The sequence below is a fragment of the Scophthalmus maximus genome, chromosome 13, assembly GCF_022379125.1.
Source record: "Scophthalmus maximus strain ysfricsl-2021 chromosome 13, ASM2237912v1, whole genome shotgun sequence".
Lineage (NCBI taxonomy): Eukaryota > Metazoa > Chordata > Actinopteri > Pleuronectiformes > Scophthalmidae > Scophthalmus > Scophthalmus maximus.
Window position 1 is genome coordinate 3,788,612 of NC_061527.1, and position 22,345 is coordinate 3,810,956.

The following is a 22,345-nucleotide window of genomic DNA, read 5'->3' on the forward strand; positions in this document are numbered from 1 at the left end:
TGCGCGCTCGGTGCCAGGATGCTGCCATGCTGTGCTCTCGTCTGTCTGGCCGAGGTGAGGCGGAGGCCAGCAGAGCGGAGCAGCCAAGTCCGAGTGAAAGGACAAGAGAGTGACAGGCGGTCGCCGCTCCTGATCGCGCAGGCTGAAAGACGAGGACAAGGGGCACACGGGGACGGGAAGGTGGAGGGGAAGTGGACCGGCGTTCAAACGGCTGGCTAGACTTTTCACATTTTACTTTGAAGTCTGCCGTCTGTCAATTGGAAAGGACACTGTGTAGACCGGTTGTGGAAACACAGGCTTTTCTTTTTACCCTCTTCCAAATCAAGCGGTCACAGGATTGAGCTTTTCTTTGGAAAAGGCTCATCATTGTGTTCCCCTCAGGTGTCCCGTGGAGGCGCTGTTGCAGTTGAGGGCACCGGGGTTATTATTTGTGAATCGTTTGATATTCAAGAGGATTGTTTCGTGTCCGTGCCGTCAGGTGTAGCGATCAGACTCTCGGGTAGGTTTGCTCATTATTAGAGATGCTGCGATTCAGATACTATTATCGGAAATGCCCCCCCAAAAAATACCGGATGGGGCATCGGCAGGTACGCAAATATGTGCACCGATGCGATACCGCGTCTTTGAAGTATATAAGTTCCACCCAGACGAAACTGCTATTTTTTCTTTTCCTGGAAATCACCAATTCTTCTTCGTTGCTTCAAAACAGCAGTTGCGCTGTACTGCTGTAAGAGCGGTGAAGAAGAACTGATAAGCTCTAGCCAGAGCTAGCGAAAAAGTTTGGAACCGATGGGAAATATTTCACGCTGGAAAGTCCGTATTGACGAATTGTTGTTTTGTACTGTTACTATAAAAGATACAGAGGGCACTGGCCTGCACACGAGCTGCTATACTCAGTCTAGCAAAGCTTGTCGACGTTGTGTGTGTGTGTGTGTGTGCATGTGTGTGTGTGTGCACGTGCGTGCGTGTGTGTGTGTGTGTGTTTGGAGGGAGGTGTTTTCTGAGGTGTGAGTGAGAGAACACGTTGTCAGGCATGGTTGTGTGAGAAAGAAGCCACTTCACTTTGTTTATGTCCTGCGTGTGAGGTCGGATGTCTTTCTTAATTAACAAAATCGTGCTAACACACGCACGCGCACACACACACACACGCGCGCACACTTCCCGGAGGCTGGGAGGACGACAAGATGGGGGATGAAGGATGGATGAGGTGGTTAGAGAAGAGGAAAGAAGAAAGCCCATAGAGAGGAAGGGAGGAGGTTTTAATAAAGAGAGTGTGAGAGACGAGCAGAGTTTACAGACATAATGGAGTAGCTGAATACTTCAGTGATCCCACTGGGCACATTGGCTGCTGCTGCTGCATCAGTACGAAGAATGAAGAGATAAACTAGTTGATATAAACAGATCCAAACATTACGCAACCATAAGTGCAAAATGGCAGCAGAAGCTACTGCACCTGCTTACCGCACCTCACGGTGCCAAATGGCTAAATTTAAAGCCCGACACTCCCGCAGAATCACTTCCTGGAAACAAAAAGGCAGCACTTTTTAAAAAATTATTTATTAGAGAGTCTCCTTTGACCCTTTTCAAAGGAGCCACATTTTTCTGCAAATTTCAACCACATTCCCAGAAAAATTGTGAATAGAAAACGTGTGTGGGTTTTGCATTGCTTCTGTTAAAGCAAATATTAGTAGTTGACTGAGATACTCAACTGGTTTCTCACCAGTGCCAAACCAGCACAAACCAATGCACGGGACAGGGGTCTGTTTATTTCATGCTTTGATTTGAACAATCTTTATCCCACACAGATCTGATGTTTTTTTCCGTCTCTTCACTCTCTTTCTTCGTGTACGTCTCTCTTGTACTTGAACTAACACACAATCACACAAACACACAAACAGTGTTGTTGCCGTTTTTCTTTTCAGAATCTGTCCCCACTGCTCCTCTCCCTCCCTCCCTCCGTCTCTTCCTTCCTCTCGTCCTCCCATCGCCTCCCTCTGGATGCGATCGCAGCGGTATCCACCCAGCCAGCTGTTTGGCAGTCAACCCCCACCTCTATTTGATTCAGACGCCATCACACCTGCACGACCCTGAACATACCCACATGCATTTTTTAAATCTGACCCGGCTTTATCACCCTCCTCCCAAACGTGACTTATTGCTGGTGTGATGATGCTGCTTTTTCTTTGGTATGAAACCGTGTACGACGTGTACAGTCATCTGAGGGTTTCCTTTGGTGGATGTGCTTGTTCCATTTTGAAAAACCAGAGTGAGTCTGGCCTATACTTTGACAGATAGAATTGAAAGAGTCATAAAGATATATTGTTATTAGTTTATCTATTGTTGCAACATCCGTGTGCATTCAAATTCTTTCCAGGAAGTAAAAAAAGAACCAAAACTGAATCACCAGAGACGGAGACGGCTCCAGACCTCTCAGAGTCACGACGGGTCTAGATGCTGGTTCGGCGCTGCAGCTGCGCTCAAGTGTTGCGGCGTCGAGTCTGTCAACTGTTTATTAGTCAGTTACTTTATTAGCCAGCGGATAACAAAAAATAAAAAAAAATATGCAGGGCTTTCAGGACACGTGGAAAATTGGAAGATGTCGGGAATTTTTTCTGGTGAAGCTTTTTCCCTCAGACCTCCAGAACCCGGTCATTACGCTAAACCTCTGCTGGATGGATGGATGGCTGCTGCTCGTGTTACACACACAAAGCAGAATAGCTCTTTATACCGATGACATCAACTTTTCTAAACAGTGTCGAAAAACTTTGACACCCAGCAGTTGGGAAAGATTCTTGTGATAGTGTACATGGGAATGGGATACGTGGTCACTGTATACGACAACTGTCAATTGTGTTTGTAAGGCCTTTGTGGACACCAATGCAAGAGAGCGAGCATAACTTCCTGCAGCTTATTGTTCTTTTTAAGTATATTCAGTTCAAATCAAATTTCTACGGAAGTATCCACATTTTGAGATAAGTTAGAACATTTTTTTATGTGTCGATGAAATCCTGGGTCTCTGCATTGGTGGAGGGAACCTTTTACTTTGCACAGTTGTATTTTTGTATTTTTAACGGCTGTAGAGTTGGTGACGTAGAAGCGAGACGTCCTCCAGCTGATGTCTTTTGGTTGCGTTTGTGTACTAAACACATCAGCTGCTAAACCTGCTCACCTCTGCTGCATCGATGCTATCGGCTCGATATGCGCCACCGACACAACACCAAAATCACTAGAGCTGCGTTTCCGCCGCAGGAACTTTCTCTAGGAACCGTTGCTGGAACTCCCACGTGTTTCTACCACAGGAACCAGGGTCTAAATTAAAGGTGACACATAATGCAAAAATCCCCCTTTCAGTGTTTGTGCACATACACGACTGTATCTGTGGATTTACATGTCTTACACATTTTGAAAGTGGTTGACCAATCACAACAGACTGTGCCAGCTGGCCAATCAGAGCAGACTGGGGTTTATGGGGAGGGAGGAGCTACAATAAATCGAGGCATTTCAGACAGAGGGTGAAAAGAGGAGCTGCAGGAATGGGCAGTGTGAGAGTACTGATGCCTTTTCTCAACGTTAGAGCATGTAAACCTCACCCAAATTAAAAGTATGAACCTGAATATGAGCATGATATGTCTCCTTTAAGTTTGAGGGAAATCATTCACTCCGATTGTCCAGAGTTTTATTTCAGCCGGTCCATCTCTGCAATGGCTCGTTAAAGGTTTCCTTAATGTAGATGTTCAGCAACATGATTTGGATCTCCTCCATGTTCTCTATTGTTGTAGTGTTGTAGCGTCATCGTTGTTGTATAGTCTTCTGCATTTCCACCGCCTGATGAACTGCTTGTTGTAGCTGTCGGTTTTTTTTAATCTCCCCTTGTCTAGACTATGGTGGAACCGCGGACGAACAACGGTCTGCAGGAACCTCTTAGCTCCTTGTGGAAAAGGTTCCTCGGACTAAAGCTTCCTGGTACTTTAGGCCTTCAGTGACTTGAGGCTCAAACACACGAGCTGACTTGCACATGGACACGGGGACGACATAAAGGCATTTGCTGCGGACCCGTGATTGTGAAGTTCTGCATTAAGAGATCTGGTTCTCTTGCCTCTACGGGACAATTACTTCCCTTAGCTACCAGTGTTGGAACACGGGGAATGAATCAAGCAGCTCCCCCCCCCCCCCCCCCCCCCCCCCCCCCCCCCCCCCCCCCCCCCCCCCCCCCCCCTTGTTCCCTGTTTGTGAGTGTGTGTCTGTTCATGTGAGAAAAAGAGCAGTGGGTCTGTGTGTTTGCCAAGCGAAGATAAACCAGTAGCCTATTCTTAACCCATTGTAGAGTTGATATTTGCCCCCACTCTCCCCCTCCTCCCTCTTCCATCCCCTCCACCAACCATCCAGTTCCTCCCCGCCGGATCGGGAAGAATTCATCAGCACATTTATAGACGGGTTTCCCACAGGCCAAGATAAAATGGGGAAGAGTTTTAAAAATGGTTTAATGTCACCCAGCCCCAAATAGACTTTAGTGATGTGGAGCTTTGCCTTTTAAGAGTGTTTTTCTCCCAGGGGCCACATATGGGAAGATTTGTTTTTCTGAGTTAAACTGGATTTAATGGTGGTTAGAGCGAAAACTTTGCATCCAGTCTTTAATTTGAAATATTTTGTAGTTAGCTACTTTGGGAAACTGATGAAATTAGACCTCGATTTTCTTGCCTGAGTGTCTAGAATGTGACCCAAAAACAAACCATCTCAACATTTTGTGTTAGGCATATGTTTTCTGTCTTACTTGTCGTGTAGAAGTGATACATTTCAAACCCCCTTTATTCCGTCGAGGCCCTGAAGCTAATTCTTGACAGAGGAAATGATAGTTTGGACAAGATCTCAAGGTCTACTCAAAGAAAAAACGACAAGGCTCCCGTGACTCCAGCTGCATGTCGACTAACCCCACATGGGATCGTGACCTCAAGGTTAAAAAAAACCAACCTTTTATGGGGGTTTTTCGACTGTGAATTTACTGGAACCACGTCAGAGGTTTCTGAAGGTCCCCGCCCCCCCCTTGTGCTGATGGAGTGTAGTTGGCATTTTGTGCACAAGCGGTATACAGAAGCAAATTTATGATGCTGCCTGCCTTATCAGTCAGGGGAGTTCTAATTGTGTTTTTTTTCTGCTGCTGCGGTCGCTGGACGGGCGTGCACAACGACAATGCACAACAAATACAGACATCACGTGTAGAAAGTGTGTATATACATGGGACAAGTGTAACTAGGGCAGCCCCACCCCCCTCTCCTGTCCTCTCACGCGTCTCCCGTCTTTCCTCCCTCGGTCTCCCTCCCTTTCCGACGTACAGGGGAGACAATGTTAATTCTTGCAACAGGAGAGTTTTCCCAGGGTGTTTATTTGGCCGATGGAAGTTTCAGAGCCCAATAAACCTGTTCTCTGCTGCTCATTTGCACACACACACGCTCACGAGCTGCTAAGCATGGATGGCTGCTGGTAACCTAGGTAACCTGCCCCCCCCCCCCCCACCCCTCGGTTACCGCGGGTACCCCTGCACCATAATATGTCAGGTAGTCACACTGAAGGAGAAAGGGTGTTAACGCAGCGAGCAGCAGGCCGACTGTGAGCTCGCCTGTTGTCGTCAGTGCTTTATCGGAAAGAAAAAGAAAGAAAAGAAATGAAAGGATTGAGAAATTTGTTGCCGTGTTCTTTGGAAACTGGGACACAAATTTTCTAGGAGCGTTTTTCCCCTCCTGACAACATGCGAATTGTTTTAGTCTCCCATGGTGAATCACCCGAGTATAAATTATAAAGATATAGGAACCTCTTGCACAATGAGACGACGACAGTAGTCTGACACTCGATTGTGATTTCTACAGTCATTTGTGAAACCAATGTAAAAACCCACCGCGTGACCGACTATTGTCTCTTTGACAAACACCACTCTGTGTTGATCAAGTCTGGACTCGCCGCTGTGGATTTAAACCCCCACGAAATTATTACTCACGAGAATGCAACTGCTGCAAGACACTTCATGGGTCTTCACACACCATCACCGTGTAGTGAGTCAAGGCCCTTGGATTTTAAAGCGAGAAGAGTCAACATATATCAAAACTGGTTGATGTGAAATTTGACACAAACGTCCCCTGTGCCCAGAGGACGAATCGTTGTAACGTTGACGATCCCACTGACTTTGCATCTCTTTCTTTGCCATCATCCGGTCAGTATTTTTTAATTGGTAGAAAACGTGCATGAAGACGGAGGACAGGGATGCGGAGAATCTCTGTTAACACGTCACATGATAATGTCGTGTCCTGCAGGAAGTATAAGGTCCTTTCTCTCAATCTACACATTGAGAGTTGATCTCAGCTGTTTAAAGGGGACATCCGCTGAATGTGAGGGGAACAGTCCATCGACAACACCGAGGCACTGGAGGATAATTGAACTCTCTGATAGAGTGAATCACAAAGATTTAAAACCAGATGTATCGGGCCACATGAGTCAGATGAAAAGATAGATAGCAGTCGCACCTTTTGAAGGGCTAGCTGTAACAATTATTTGATTAATCATTTATGACCAGAAAAGAAAAGGCAACTAGTTTGGTAAACTATTATTCATACCAGTCATTAATTATTGTTATTTTTGATTCTCAGTAATGTTGCTCCATGTGTCTTTATAGGAAAGTAAACTAAATGGTTTGGAGCTGTGCATAAGACAAAGGAAAGCTTTTAATGACCTAGCCGTGGTCTCCAGGAATCTGATATGTATATCACTGTTTTTGCGGGTTTATAGATGAAACGAAGACGAGTAGTTGAGATAATAATTGGCAGATTAATTGACAAAGATAATAATTGTCGTTTGCATGCCTAGTTCAAACATAATGAACTCTGTCGGCTTGTCTAAAGATCACAAATTAACATGTTTTAGGGCTGCAACTACGGATTATTATCATTATTTTATTATTTTCTGGATTAGTTGTTTGGTCCATAAAATGGTGAAAAATGTTGATCGTTTTGTTTTGTCCTCAGACCAAAGATATTCCCCCAAAAAAACTACTTGAACCCATTAATCCATTATCAAAATAGTTGGCGATTAATATACTTGAACTGTTGCAGCTCTAGTTTTTTTTAATCCAAGCTAACCATCTGCTACTTATTAAATGGACACACATATGAGTGGTATAGGTCTTCTCTTCTAATCCGAACTGTTCCTTTGACTAGGACCTTGTGCAATGAGGCAATAAGATATTTAATCTCCCTGTTTGTACTTGAACCGGACGCAATTAATTTGAATGAAAATTTGCTTATTGTTATGCATACGCATTTGGAAACGTGTGGGTTTTACCAAACACCTGCCGTGGCTTTGCTTAGTCACCAGTTATACTGTCAGAGCGGAGGCAACTAAGATAATTTATTCTCCCGCAAATGATAGATTTTCAGTCGGTTTGGTGTGAAAATGGACTAAAAACACGTGATGCATTTGTCGTCTTAAAATATTGGCAGCTGTCGGCACAAAAAGCAAACGTGTCGTAGCCCCAAGTCGGCCACACTAACCAGTGTGAAAACTGCGAGCAGAAGGTGTCATGGTCAACAACACTGACTCTCTCTCACACACACACACACACACACACACACACACACACACACACACACACACACACACACACACACACACACACACACACACACACACACACACACACACACACACACACACACACACACACACAGAGCCAGGGCTCATGCCAAACCCTGATTATGGGACACGGATTATGGGACTTGAGTCAGCGGTTGGATAAATCAGGGATCCTGTGGCTTTCTTTTCTGACATGAATGAGCTGTTTGTGTTTTTTTTGTGTGTGTGTGTGTGTGTGTGTGTGTGTGTGTGTATATGTACGCGGGCCATGCACATATGGTCTGATGACACAGCTCAATGGATCGTTGAACAGATACAGTAATCATCAACACATCCTGTTCTTTCATATTGGACACACACAGGAAACGCTTTGGTTAATAATAGTTTGTGTGTGTGTGTGTGTGTGTGTGTGTGTGTGTGTGTGTGTGTGTGTGTGTGTGTGTGTGTGTGTGTGTGTGTGTGTGTGTGTGTGTGTGTGTGTGTGTGTGTGTGTGTGTGTGTGTGTGTGTGTGTGTGTGTGTGTGTGTGTGTGTGTGTGTGTTTCTGTTTCTGTTTCTGTAGCCCCACTTCAGTCATTGCTCCATCCCCATCAGCGATACATTGCAACTGTGTGTGGGATCAATTCAATCTAATTCCAAGTTGCAAAACACACAGATCTGCTTAGCTCAAATGCTAATTAATCTTTTTTGTATTAGCAAACAACTCTGTTGAAAACTTTTTGTTGTCTGTTAGTTGAGCCTAATCAGATTCTAGAAGGGATTTTAAAGGAAACAGATCTTATAATAATAAGCTTATCAGTAAACCCTACATGCAGCCCTCTCTACTATGGAGGAAGTTTTATCAATATTAATATTCTTATCAATACTGTGTGAAATAATAAATTGGAGCAGGATAAGAATTTACTAATGTTTTTAGCAGAGCCTGACGGATGAGGGTTTTTGGAGGCCGATACCGATATTAGAGGGTAAAGGATTTCCGATACCAAAATATATTGGTCGATTTATATAAGAACAAAAACATCAAACTCCTTATGACAAAGAAATGTGATTAAGGCTTTTATGTTTTATTGTTAAACCATAAACTTTATAATGTTAGCTGATATAAATAGTAATATTTCTTACATTATTAGTTAAAAGGCTAAAGAATCACTGTTCCAGCCCCTCCAATGTCCTGTAATGATTTTTTAGTTCCTCTCTGTTTTATATAATTGCAAATATTTTTAGATTTTTGACTGTTTTGGTTTTGACCTTGTGGTCTGGGAAACTGTGATTTGACTAACTTTTTGTACAACTAATCAATTCACCTCAATTGTCAGTTGCAGCACTAAGTTGTCGCTACATATTTACATTTATATTGTAAACTGATTATTTTTCTGACCTGACGTCGTCCTGAGACGCACGCGGCCCCTCCGAGACCCTGAACGAGGACTGTTTGATGAAACAAGCTCTTGTAGTTCTTTAGCTTTATGAACAAGGTTTCCTCTGTGGAACCCTTCCAGGATCAGATAGTGATCCAGGAAATCGGCCGGACGACCTTCAGTGTCAGCGGGTCGGACCCACAAATCGACCCCCGGTCAAGATCGGGGGGTTTGAAAGACGAGGAGGGGTCAGCCTGACATTTACGAATAAAAGCTGAGAGAGAGTGTGTGGGAGCATTCAGCTAATCCAGCTACTTGGGAAAACACATTACTTTTTTAATAATTATGTAAATAATTCTTCCCTAAAACAATGGGTAACATTCTGTCATAGAAAGAAGAAGACCTTCATTTTGTTGAAACTGAAGCTGCTGCACAAAACTGATTGCTTCCACTTTTTAAAAAATATAATTCAAAAATAAAGAACCAATTTAAAAATCATGGTTAAACTTGAGATGTCTCCGATTTCAGCGAGTTGTAATTCAAAGATGCGGGACAGTGTTGGCTCGCTTTTTGACCTTGACAGGCCGAGACAGATTTGCGTTTGAGTCGCTGGATTTGTCGGCTTGGCCGAGACTGCTAGAGAGAATATGTATTTCTTGCAAGAAAGATCAGCAACTTTACTTTTTACATGATGCATATAGTGGCAACATTTTCTGCCTAACATCATCCTGTCATCTTGGATTCCAGCTGACATAGAAATAGGTGCCGTGTCAAAGCGGTCACGGAGCGCAGTGCTGGTAACACGATTAAGTGTTGAAAAATGGGTTGTGTGTATCCTTCGCCTGCTGGGACATGTGAATTATCTGGGTTAGATTAATATCTCTCAAAACGTTCAATCATATCTCTGTCTGCCTGTCTGGTCTCTCTCTGGTCTAACCAGTCGGCCAGGGTGTGTGTGTGTGCATGCGAAGCAACACGGAAGCAAGTCGACGAGATCAGGTTGCTATGAAACCTGACTAGGTGTCCAGCTGTGTGTGTGTGTGTGTGTGTGTGTGTGTGTGTGTGTGTGTGTGTGTGTGTGTGTGTGTGTGTGTGTGTGTGTGTGTGTGTGTGTGTGTGTGTGTGTGTGTGTGTGTGTGTGTGTGTGTGTGTGTGTGTGTGTGTGTGTGTGTGTGTGTGTGTGTGTGTGTGTTTTCCACAAACGGGTATTAAATGTAGTGGGAATAGAGCTGCGGCATGAACGAGTCTTAAAACCCGGACGTAAGTTTGCATTTTAATGCTGCTGCCTGCTGGTTCCCTCAGGCCGAAGTCGATGTATTTTTGGTTTAATATATATTTAAATTTATAGAATTATTTATTGTTCCGTTTGTATGAAAAGAGACCCGGAGGGAGTGCGTCTGCAGAAACAAGAGCGCTCATTGTGGTGAAGGAGGTCAGATGATGGGAGTCGGAGGCATCCATGTTGTTTATCATCAACTCATGACACACACACACACACACACACACACACACACACACACACACACACACACACACACACACACACACACACACACACACACACACGTGCACTCTGTCTCTCCTCATGTGTGCCTCACTGCTCTCCCTCTTCCTCGCACTAACCGGGACACATTCTTTCCAGTCAGCAGAAAAAACCAACAACTTGTTATGCCTTGACGAGCGTGTGACTGGTTAAAGTGTGACTGTCCCTGATTTATGGTTTGTTGATATGGAAATGGGTGCAGTTTCTTCAAAGTGAACATTTTGGCCGTGGCTCTCACCTCACCTCGGCTCCCCCCGAATCCTGAATGAACCGCGAACCTACACACTTGTTTTTGTCCGTATCTGTCAATAAAGTTGTGCGTAAAAATGGATTAAAATATAGTTTAGTTCCTGGTTATTGCAAGGCAACAGTAGCTGGACGACTCTTGCGGAGATAATAGTCCCACTGTGATGGTTATTTAGTGGCACTGAGCCCTGCGGTGGCCGGGTTAATGTTTGACTGAGCCGTCTACCACTCGGACACAAGTGGGTGTTGTCTGTAGTTATTAAAAAAATGGCGGACTAGCTTAAGAAAACTGCACTTCAACTTATAACTAGGGCTTGAGAGATATGGCTTTTTCAGGGCTGATACCGATTTTGATAATTACTAATCTAAGGGATTGATAACTGACATATGTCTGCAGTAAAAAAGTGTCAAAATGCGTCAAAATTTAGAATAACACAAAGCTCTTAACACAAAACATTGTTGAAATGCCTTTAAGCACATGTTTAATTCACAGAACCTTTTCAACATGACATTAACCCAAAGAATTGCAATGAACTATCAGCAGCATAACTATGAAGTTGAACAAATGAACAAACAAAGAAATAAAATAGGTCCCTGAGGTTTTATAAAGTTAAAATAAAATGAAAATAAGTGATTGAAAATCCTTAAAGCATGTGTTGAATTCACAGACACTTTCAACAAGACCTTCACCCAGAAAAGTTCAGGGAGCTGTAAGCAGCATAATTATGAAGTTATGCAAACAAACAAACACGGACGGGACATTGCTTAAGTCCAGAGAGAAGTGACTGTGACTGCATTAGAGCCAAATTAGCACTTGTCATCGGCAAATTGGCTTAAAAAATGGCCGATACCGATAACACTAAAAACGTTGAATATCGACTCCGATAATCGGTCGACCCCTACCTAAAATAAATTCTTAAAATAGAAAAATACACAATAATCAGGGTAATATGCATTAATCTCCACCTGGTGACACACTCCTTTATCCACAACTTATCATTTGATCTAGTAATTGTTTTTAAGAAAAGGCAAATATCTGTCACATTTTAGTAACGCTCAAGGTGAAGTCATATTGTTCATGTTGCTTGTTTTGTCCGACCAATAGACTAAAACACAAATATATGATTCTTCAGTGGTTATAAGGTCAGAAAAAAACTTGAATTCTTCACATCTAAGAAGCTGAAAGTAGATAGATTGGTCATTGTTTTCTTTCTTAAGCTTTTAAAATGATTGATTCATGAATTAACTAGTTACCTATAAATGAATTGACTAATTGTTTCCGCTCTGTAGTGACAACAACTTTGACTGTTTTGGGTTGTTAGCATGTGTCTCATCGATGTTTGTCACAAAAGGGGAAAAAACAATTCGACCCTCGCTCACATTTTCAGCCGACATCTGTTACAAGTTTCCAGCTGCCAATCACATCAGTGTTGAAATGGTCTGTGTTCGAGGTATTTATCAGCTCTCTCTCTTCCCGTCTGCATTCTTTTTAGGTTTTAGGAAAAAGTTTTGATGTTTTTCCCCCTGAGCTGTGTTCGCTGGCACACAATGAGCACTGCGTTCCTGTTATAAATGGCCTCGTGGGCCAGTGACTGGACAAAGTGTTTGACTGGCCCACCCATCTGAAAATACAAAAAAACCCCAAAATGAAAGCATACATTCCACTGAAGAGTCTGTCGAGACAGATTACTGTATTCTGATAATATTTTCAAGGGGTGATAAGTGTCATAGCTTTGACTCCTTTTTGAGATACAACGTAGTATGGACGGGCAAAAAGGGATGACGCTCGGAAGGAAGACGACTTCTGATGGCAACTGCTTCCTGATTGGTTCTCATCAGTCACGACTCGACTACCTGCCGTGAAGGCAAAGTGTTGTAAACACTCACTTTAAGTTCCACCTCGTCTCACTTTTCATTATTGTAGTTTCTCGTTCGCAGTGGTCACTCTGCCTCCGGTTTACACCGGGACTCGAATGCCCAGTGTACGTGAATGGTCATGTGATAACACATATTTCAGGTGTGTTATCATAGGTCTGGGATCGCAACTGATACGGAGCTAAAACGCCCGTCCGGACAGATTCCTTTTTCCCTTTTCTTAAACGCTTGTTTTCAAAATGAAAACCCAGCAGTAATGGATGTAGCCTGAGATAATTCAACTCGACTGGGAAGCAAAATCTTTCGCTGTTGCGTAACAGGCAGAAACACCCAATAAGTTCACCTCAACTGTACCCTTTTAACAGACGTAAACAAACTCAAATATAATATGACAATAGTTGAAGAACGGCTCGCAGGAAGTCACTAGGCTTCCCCCGTGTAGTCAGGACGTCGGGATACGCAGACAGGCAGGATAACGTTTGAGTTTCAATGCACTGACCAGTTGTGTAGTTGTCGCAGAGTCACTGTCTGCAGAAGTGCAGCTGCTCACTGACTCAGAACGGACTATGATCCATGATGTGCTCACTCTGTGATTCATTTTGAATCCACTGAAACGTGTGCGAACAGCCATGAATCACACATTTCCTCAGTGAGCAGTTTGTGTGGAGAGCGGGGCGGGTGAGTGTCAGATCGACAGTGCTGCAGTAGTTTCTGTGTGCGTGTGTGTGTGCGTGTGTGTGTGTGCGCGTGCGTGTGCGTGCGTGCGTGCGGGCGGGCGGGCGGGCGGTCGTGTGTGTGTGGTCGTGTGTGTGTGGTCGTGTGTGTTAACAGGGCGTAGATTCAATTGGGTAAACATCTCATTGAAACTACTGAAGTACTTCAATTATCAATACGGCTACAATCATTGGTCAGCCTGTAAAAAAAGGCCAATCAGCATTTATGAGACTTTCTAACCCTTACGTGAGACATTTAACATTTTAAGACATTGAATTATCTGTGTCTAGATTGTAAGTGCAACATCAGAAAATAGAAGTAAAATAATTAATAGGTGTAGTCATTTTTTGAAGGGACAACACCAAACATTTGGCATATGGAGAGAAAAAAAAAATCACAATTTCAGAAAACGCCAAATAAACACAACTTAACTTTCTGCAGCAAAAACCATCCAGCAAATAGAACACTTTAGCTGTTTACTACAAATTAGGATTGGTTATGTTATTATTATATTATTATTATTAGTACGTTTCTGCTGCTCTGCCAGTTTTTACCCTCGAAATCTGTGCCAGAGAAGGATTATGAAGAGCTGCAGGCTTTTGTGTGGTTCGGGGTTTTTTTTTTTTTTATCAAAGCCTCTAACACATAGAAGTTAGTTAATGGAATAGATGAAAGCTCTCCAGGGAACCAGCGATGAAAACACAGTCATATAAAAACCAAAAACCCGCAACAGAGGGTTTGTAAACCAGCCGAAGAGGCGGCTCCTCCTGCCTGCAGAGAGGTCGACAGCGTGCCAGGTCTCCTGTCTCTTTTGCCCATAGATGGCAATTTGAGACCCTTCAACACACAACAACCTTTTTAGCATCAAATCCAAAGTCCGTCCGAAATCCAGATGCTCTCAGCAACAAAAAAAACAAGACGCGCGTGTACGTGTGTCTGTAATCCACACGCGTATAAACTCTGTGTATCTACCTCCCGGCACTTTGGCCTCGACTCTCACCCGCTCAGGACAGGTAATGAGTGCAGACCCGCGTCTCCCGGCCCGCTGAGATCGCAGCATTACGCACACGGCGGCGGCGGTGGCGGCGTCCTGCGAGGACGGTAACAACTTAATGGATGTTTTGATGTGGCGGGATTCATCCAGGTGCTGCCGGCGAAGATGGAGCGTTCGCACGTTTCAAACGTGACGATTATCGGAGTGTATGTTGTACGTCATCAAAATGTGTTGGCCTCTGCGTAGAGCGTGCGGGAGGCGGGACATGGCGCCGGTGTCGCTGCGGAAAGCGGGGCTTTTGTTTATAGTCATCAACACGCCCGCTCGCTTGCTCTGGAGGTTCTTCTGATAACACCCGGGGCGTTCTCACATGTTCAGTGAGCGTCTTAAAGCAGCTATAGGGACCCAAGGGGAGAGAGGGCGCGAGCAATACAGCGGGACCAGGGCAAACAACACAAAGTTGGAGACAATATATACGTTGTTTGGGGTTTATAATGGTTTAGTATGAAAATGTGGTGGGGGCAACTAGTCTATGTTTGGCAGCCACAGTTTATTAATTAATGGGAAACACTGGTGGTACTGTTTTGTCAGACGTCTGCAGACATCAGGCGTTGTCAGAATCAGATAACATCAAGAGGAACAGATTCTGGACTTTCTGGATTGAAATCAAACCAGGAGAATGCGGAGGTGACATCCAGCTCCTCTGGTGGGGGCAGGTGATATTAAAATCAACCCCAGCTCACCTTGAGAAATACAGTAAATCACATCTGAGGCTTGTTCATAACCGTCTGTTCTCCTGGTCCAATATTCTTCCTACTCCCCCCTCTTGTTTTTCTTACCTCCCCTCTCAAAATCTCTCTCCAAATGCCAACCTTCTCCTCCCTCGCACACACACACACACACACACACACACACACACACACACACACACACACACACACACACACACACACACACACACACACACACACACACACACACACACACACACACACACACACACACACACACACTCAGCGCACTCACAAAGCCTGTCTCCTCTCCCCCATCATCACATTCTTGGAAGAGACCCTCCTCTTCTGTTGTTTTCGAGGAAGATGAACACACGCACACACACGCACGCACACACACACACACACACACACACACACACACACACACACACACACACACACATGGTGCTGACTGTGCCTGGGGGTCTTCACACTGATGCCAATGTTTCAGACAAGTTGACATTTCCCACCCAGTCTGTGCCATGTGTGTGTCGGGGGGTGTGTGTGTGTGTGTGTGTGTGTGTGTGTGTGTGTGCTCTGGAATGCCACAGTGTGTAATTAGTCTATTGTCCTAGCAACGTTTTCTACGCTAATTAACCTTCCCTTGTCTCGTGGAATGCACCCAGGCTGTCTGGCTCCGATTGGCCGGGGCGGGACCGTCTAGCCGTCTGATTGGTTTTCAGGGTGTTTCCACAGTGGAATCTTCAGCTCTCATCATTTGGGAGTTATATGACTAATTTATTCTCATAAATTCTCATCCCCATGGTGAAAGCTCATTAAAGCAGAGCCGTGGCTTTGTCAGTGGGAAACCTAGTAGAATCAGACCTGTGACCCATTTTTTTGTTTTTAAATCTGGGTAGGAAAGTTTTCTTTTTTTTTTTGTCCACTGGTCACAGTGACGTGCTAACAAATAAATTGTACGTTTTTATAATGGCCAAAAATTAGGGTGGAGTCCAATTGAAACTGGATGTTCAAGGATGATATTGATATTTAAGAGACCTTGATAGATCCAGTAAATTCATGTATATATTTTTTTGAAGGATTATGTCCAAGATATCCACTGAGTTGGCCTTACAGCTGAAAAATTACCAATGCTGAATGGAAGTATTTGATATTGTCCCTATATGACCTCATATATACCTTTAATGTAGCTCTACTTCAGTTTCTTGCTTTCATTGGCCAAAATATACATTATACCAGTATATCAGCAATTACATGATATTACCCAGTGTAGTCGTTTCAACATGTACATTTCTCATTGTACAGCGACGCCACTGCACTGTGTTATTGTTGTGTTTGTGAAAAGCATTGCTTCCTGTGATTGTGATGGTTATGTGACAGGATGTCGTGTTAATGCAACTGATAACAACGTGGCTTATTGCTGCTAATCAGGTCTTTTTCCTTTCTAATAATTGGGAAACATGTTGGGAGACGGGACTTAAGGTCACCAAGGTCAAATGTCAAGGTCATCAGACCAAATAACCCCAAAATATATGATCTTGTATATCTCATGAACCAATGGTCGTATAGAGATGGGGGCGTCGGAACTGGAAAGATTATGGAAAGGCCCTTTTGGTTGCATCACATCCATGACGTAATTTTCATGCCGAAACATGAGGTCAAAGTTCACCAATTTTAATGAAATTTGACTTTTTTTTTTATCAAAGATGCATTTACAGACGACCTATCAATCACTTGACTACCATACATATAAAAACTTGAGCCAATTCGGAGCTCATATATCACATTTGGTCCTTTAAGGGTCAACGGTCAAGGTTGCAGCACCCATTTTCATGAACTTATTTTGAGTGACCAATGAACTTGGGAATTTACATACAGTATTTGATAGAATCTTTGTGAAATTGTTATATCGCGATTTAGCAGCGTCAGGCTGCATATAGAGGAAACGCTGCAGCAGTAACCGCTGTTCCATTTGATAGAGGAGTGGGAGAACTAAATGCCAGAATAATAAGATACTGGATTCTCTGAAATGAAAGTGTCACAACAGTTGCAGGTGCTGCAGCAGCAGCAGCAGCATCTGTTAGCGAGCGCAGGCCAGATTGCAGCTCCCAGATTCGGCGATGCCGTTCCTCCCTCCCCGCGATGCTTTCATTTCCCCAGCGGGCCAGTCTATACTCGGCTCGCCACAAACTACAGGATGAGCTCATATTCCATTTACTTATTCATGGACACTGACACACACGGGCTGACGCAACCGCAGACAGACTGTAAGGAGGTGGACAGGCCAGGCAGGCAGGCAGGCAGAGGCGACCAGTGCGGCAGGATGCAGATAAAGAAAATGTGTTTCTGTGCAGAGCAGCTGCTTATCTCTGCTGCACGTGTTGGCTGCAACTTCTTGCCGCTAAATCTTTGTGTTTGAACTGGAAAATAAGCTCGCCACTTGTTAAAATGTCTGCACCACTGAGATCTTTTTATTCTAATGTCATTCTCACTGCTGGCGTCAGGTCGTGAAGAGACCAGTGGAAGTTCTCTTTATTTTTTCACCCGGTCTTCAGTTTAGTTCTAACATGCTGCTGGGCTCCTTTTGTTTGTCTCCGTGTTTAGTCAGCATGTATCTTCAGTTTGGGGGTTTTTCTGGTCTGCGGAAATTTTGTGGGCCTAAATTAATTTGACAAAAAAACAAACAAATTAATGAGTGAACGTAAACAGAGTTGTTGCTCATTTTCAGGGACATTTTCCCATCTCATGTTTAGTTTCACATATATTTTTGTGTTGTGCACGGAACCGCTCCTGGAACACAATGAAATATTCAACAGTATAAGTGTAGAAATCTCTTTCTATACATGCTGCTCTTGCCAGTAGTTGTTGAACATCTTCCTCGAGGGCGCTTCAGTAGGAAAAATATCAAATCCTAGTCCCCAGGTTAATGATCGAGGATTGACTGCGTTGCTAAAAATGCCAAATTTCTTATCTGCTCACCCCCACCATCAAGTACTGACCCTCCTTATACACGATAAGTATTGTGAGTTTAAAAGCACCAGTCTGCATTCTTTTGTGTTTGAAGAAAATGCTAATGGGACAAACGGGGAGGTCGGCCGTCGAGCGCCGTCTCGTGTTTCCCATGGCCCGCCCTTATTTGCTCCAGCCCAGGCCCTTGGGTTTGTGTTGACACACACACACACACACATAGAAAAGGCAGAGAGAAGCCAGGGCAGCACAGTTGATGGATATCATGGTTTCGGTGTCCAGGGTTGGAAAAAATAAAAGAAGAGGATAGTGGTTAATTTCCAACTTTTAGATTGTCCTGTGGTAACTGAGAACTTTCTGGAGTACTATATGTGTATCACAGTGCCGATTTAGCTCTTAGCTCTGTGTTTTCTCATATATATATAAAAGTTGGAAAACTCCATGGATAATCTTGGGTTTTTTGTGAAACTTTCCTGATGATTTAGGAATGCTTTGTGTCTCTCGGGCAGCAGTGGCCTGGAGATCAGCATGTGGGCTTTCCAACTGGACATGTGCAAATTGAATCTCCGGTCTGGCTGCACAATTCAGGGCTAAGAAGAAGAAATAAGTAGCACCTGCCTCAACCACAATACCATCACTGTGGTGTCATTAAAGCACTGGAATGACCAGCAGCTGCTGCAGTGGATGACAGATGACACTAGAAAGATTTTCTATTATGATATTATTATTATTATTATTGTGTAGTCTGCTAATAAATGCTGCAGGAAACTTTGACACAGAAACATTGTGAAATTGGAATTTTTTTGCTTTGGAGATTTGCTGCCAATTGGAGTTTAAAACCAACAAAAAAACCTCGCTGGCAAATGCATGACCACACAATAATAACATAACTTAAATATATATGGGGCAAAGTCTTTTCATTTCATACAGTTATCTGGTATTTTTATATAAAATTTGCATATAACGCAATAAGTGAAGATGAAGTTTCTGAATCCATAATTCCTTCCTACCCCTCAACCACAGCACATTGTGCCCAGACAACACACACACACACACACACACACACACACACACACACACACACACACACACAGTGGGAAGCGGGTGGAGATGTTTGTTGTCAGTACAAATAGACATCTGACAACTAATCACACACTATCACCCCGTGTGTGTGTGTGTGTGTGTGTGTGTGTGTGTGTGTGTGTGTGTGTGTGTGTGTGTGTGTGTGTGTGTGTGTGTGTGTGTGTGTGTGTGTGTGTGTGTGTGTGTGTGTGTGTGTGTGTGTGTGTGTGTGTGTGTGTGTGTGTGTGTGTGTGTGTGCGCGCGCGTTGTGTTGTGTTCAGGGAGCTATAAATGATTGTGTTTTTCCGATCGAGCGGAGCCATTGTTGCCAGTCTTTCTGTCCTGAAGACACAAACAATCTGACACTGACAGGGCAGAGATGCTGTTGATATAATGTCACACTGTTCAATCCAGATCAGAATGAATGATGTTGATGATGGAAACATTTTAGAAACTAAGCCACCACATCATTTAAGCCTCCAGTAGAATAACATTACACAGGGAGGTGGGGAATTAAAAATGTTCCCTGTGCTCCTCTGTAATTTAAATCATACTTCCAGACAACATTTTAGAATATGGTCAGTAATGGACGTGTACATTCATCAGGACAAAGACAAGGAGAAAGACAAAGTGTCCCCTGACAGTTGACGGGGAGTCATTTGAGTCATAACTCAGTCAAATCTCATCACACAAACATGTATTACATATTTATATCATGACTTCAAGTTACAGTGGATGTCAGTATGTCACATGTCCATTGTGAATAAACGTCCTCACAATAAATCTGCTTAGAAATCATATATATAAAAAAGAAGATGTTTCAGAACTTGCTTGAGAAAGATAGGCATACCTTTAACCGTGCCAGTTGTTGCCAATACAAATATAGGCTTAAGAAACAAAGGGCTGAAATGAGAATACCAGTACATTCATGTCAGTGTAAGCATGTTTCCATCTGTCAGATTAGCGAAACAAACAAAAAAAAGAAATTGGAAGGACAGCAGCTCTATGAAGTAAAATGACACTCTAATAAATCCACTTTATGAAACAAGGATTTCTCTCAGGATTATGTTCAAATTACAGGAAGATCAGCAAGTTCACAGAACAAGAAAAAAACTGTAGGTATTTGCTGATGTAATTATTTCTGGGGTGGGATTGAAAAATGATCCATGTCATGAATACATCCTCTGAACACTATATATATACACTAATATACTAATATACACTAATATAATCCAGGCCTTTAGTCTGGGCTCGTAAAAAAAAAACATCTGCCCAGTGTGTCGAGCTTTGAACTCCTTATCAAAATGCCAGGAAGTCTGTCAAAGGAATGAGAGAGGGGGGAGGAGAGGAAAGCTGGAGAGAAAAGCCACATTTGAATTTTCTGTTGTCCCCTGGCTCTTCTCTGTATCACCCGTAATTCGTAGAGATGTAAAGATTGTGTATGGGGGAAGCTCATTTTCAGTTTTATCATATTTATCTCAGCTGTGATTTTGACCGCTTTTAATGCTACGGTGCTTTCAGTTCATGTCTGAACACCGCTTTAGTGATGCATGAGGTGAATGTGGTGCGGCAGTTTGATATATACATGTGTGTGTGTGTGTGTGTGTGTTTAAATCTGTTGTCACGTTGCGGCATATGTGTGTGTGTGAGGCAGGAAACGTGTGGTTTCTTTGTGTGAAAAAGAATTGAGATTGCTGAGTCATGCAACCGTGACGTCAGTTCAGTTTCACCTTTTATTCCTTTGTGCCAAGACTTTTTCTAAAATGTTGATTTGAATCGGAAAAACATGGCGTCTTGTTGTTCCGTCAATTCAAAGGTTATACGTCTGATATAGTATGAATTTTAAAAAGAATACTCACAGTAACTTATTCTCTCCCGTTTCCTTTAGGACCAGTTTGATAATGTGGACAAACACACACAGTGGGGGATCGATTTTGTGGAGCGCTATGCAAAGTTTGTCAAGGAGAGGCTGGACATCGAGCAGAACTATGCCAAGCAGCTACGGTACACGCACGCACACACACACACACACACACACACACACACACACACACACACACGCACACACAGCTCACACACACATTTTAAAGATTTTCTTGGATATCTTTATGATTGAAAATGTCTGAACAAAAGCAATGTCTGGTGATATATGTTAAATATTTTATGTTAATCCAGTGTTGCAGTGCTTGTTGAAACATCAACGCAATGAAAGGATCGGGCGCGTGTGTTATATAAATGTTTATGCTATATTTGTTCCGCCACAGTGTCATAATGATACAATTTTTTTTTACCACAACAAAAAGGATCTCTAACTTAGTGTTTTGCATTGTAGAGCTGTGTGCAGCGCTCTCTTTTTCTCTCGCTTTCGCTCTCTCCCCCTCACAAACACATTGACTGCCGTCACAGTCAGACTGACCATCGGCAGCACCTAGAGAAGTCCCACCCGTGTCGGTGTTTCCTTTTAAATAGAAACAGAAAGAAACGTTTTTTACCTTCCCTGGTCGACGGGAGAACTCTCCAAGTTTGGTATAAATCCATCCCTGCGTTTTTTGGGGTTATTTTGTACATACAACAACTACAAGTCTATAAAAGAATAGAATAGAATATTGTTGCTGTGGCCATTGTAGCCTTCAATGATGAAAGTGATACAGAAAATGACACACACACACACACACACACACACACACACACACACACACACACACACACACACACACACACACACACACACACACACACACACACACACACACTGAAAACAATACACTGCTCCCGGCTATGCCCATTGCGCAGGGTAACAAGCACAAATCCAGCATCATTAAATCAGTCGAATCCCAGTGGTTGCAGGGTGTGTGAATTCAAAGAGAGGAAATCCCTTCAGAATACACGCACGCGCGCGCACACACACACACACACACGCACACACTCCTGCTCTCTAGTTAAATCATTAACTCGCTGCTTTACTGCATTTGGTGTTGTCAGAGCCCGAGGGAATGTGGACAGGCAGGACTCTTTGATTCCACTTTAATAATATACTGAGATCCTCTCTATCTCTCTGTCTGACTTCCTGTTCTGTTTGTGTACCTGTTTCTCTACCATGCTTAGAATCTCTCACAGTATTTAAACCTCTGGGTCTGCTTCCCTCTCCCGTCTGTCAGGAACCTGGTAAAGAAATACTGTCCAAAACGCCCGAAGGATGAGGAGCCGAGGTGAGTCGAGCCAGTGGATTTGTTTGA

General features: G+C 43.4%; 1 protein-coding gene across 2 annotated transcripts in view; it reads left to right on the forward strand.

Moving 5' to 3' along the window:
• Positions 1 to 22,345, forward strand: part of fnbp1l (formin binding protein 1-like) — a 40,966-nt gene that overhangs the window by 2,962 nt on the left and 15,659 nt on the right. For both annotated transcript variants that reach the window (XM_035646605.2, XM_035646604.2), the window contains exons 2-3: positions 20,998 to 21,113; positions 22,268 to 22,318. In XM_035646605.2, the coding sequence (XP_035502498.1) occupies positions 20,998 to 21,113; positions 22,268 to 22,318 (167 nt within the window). The remainder of the gene's footprint in view (positions 1 to 20,997; positions 21,114 to 22,267; positions 22,319 to 22,345) is intronic.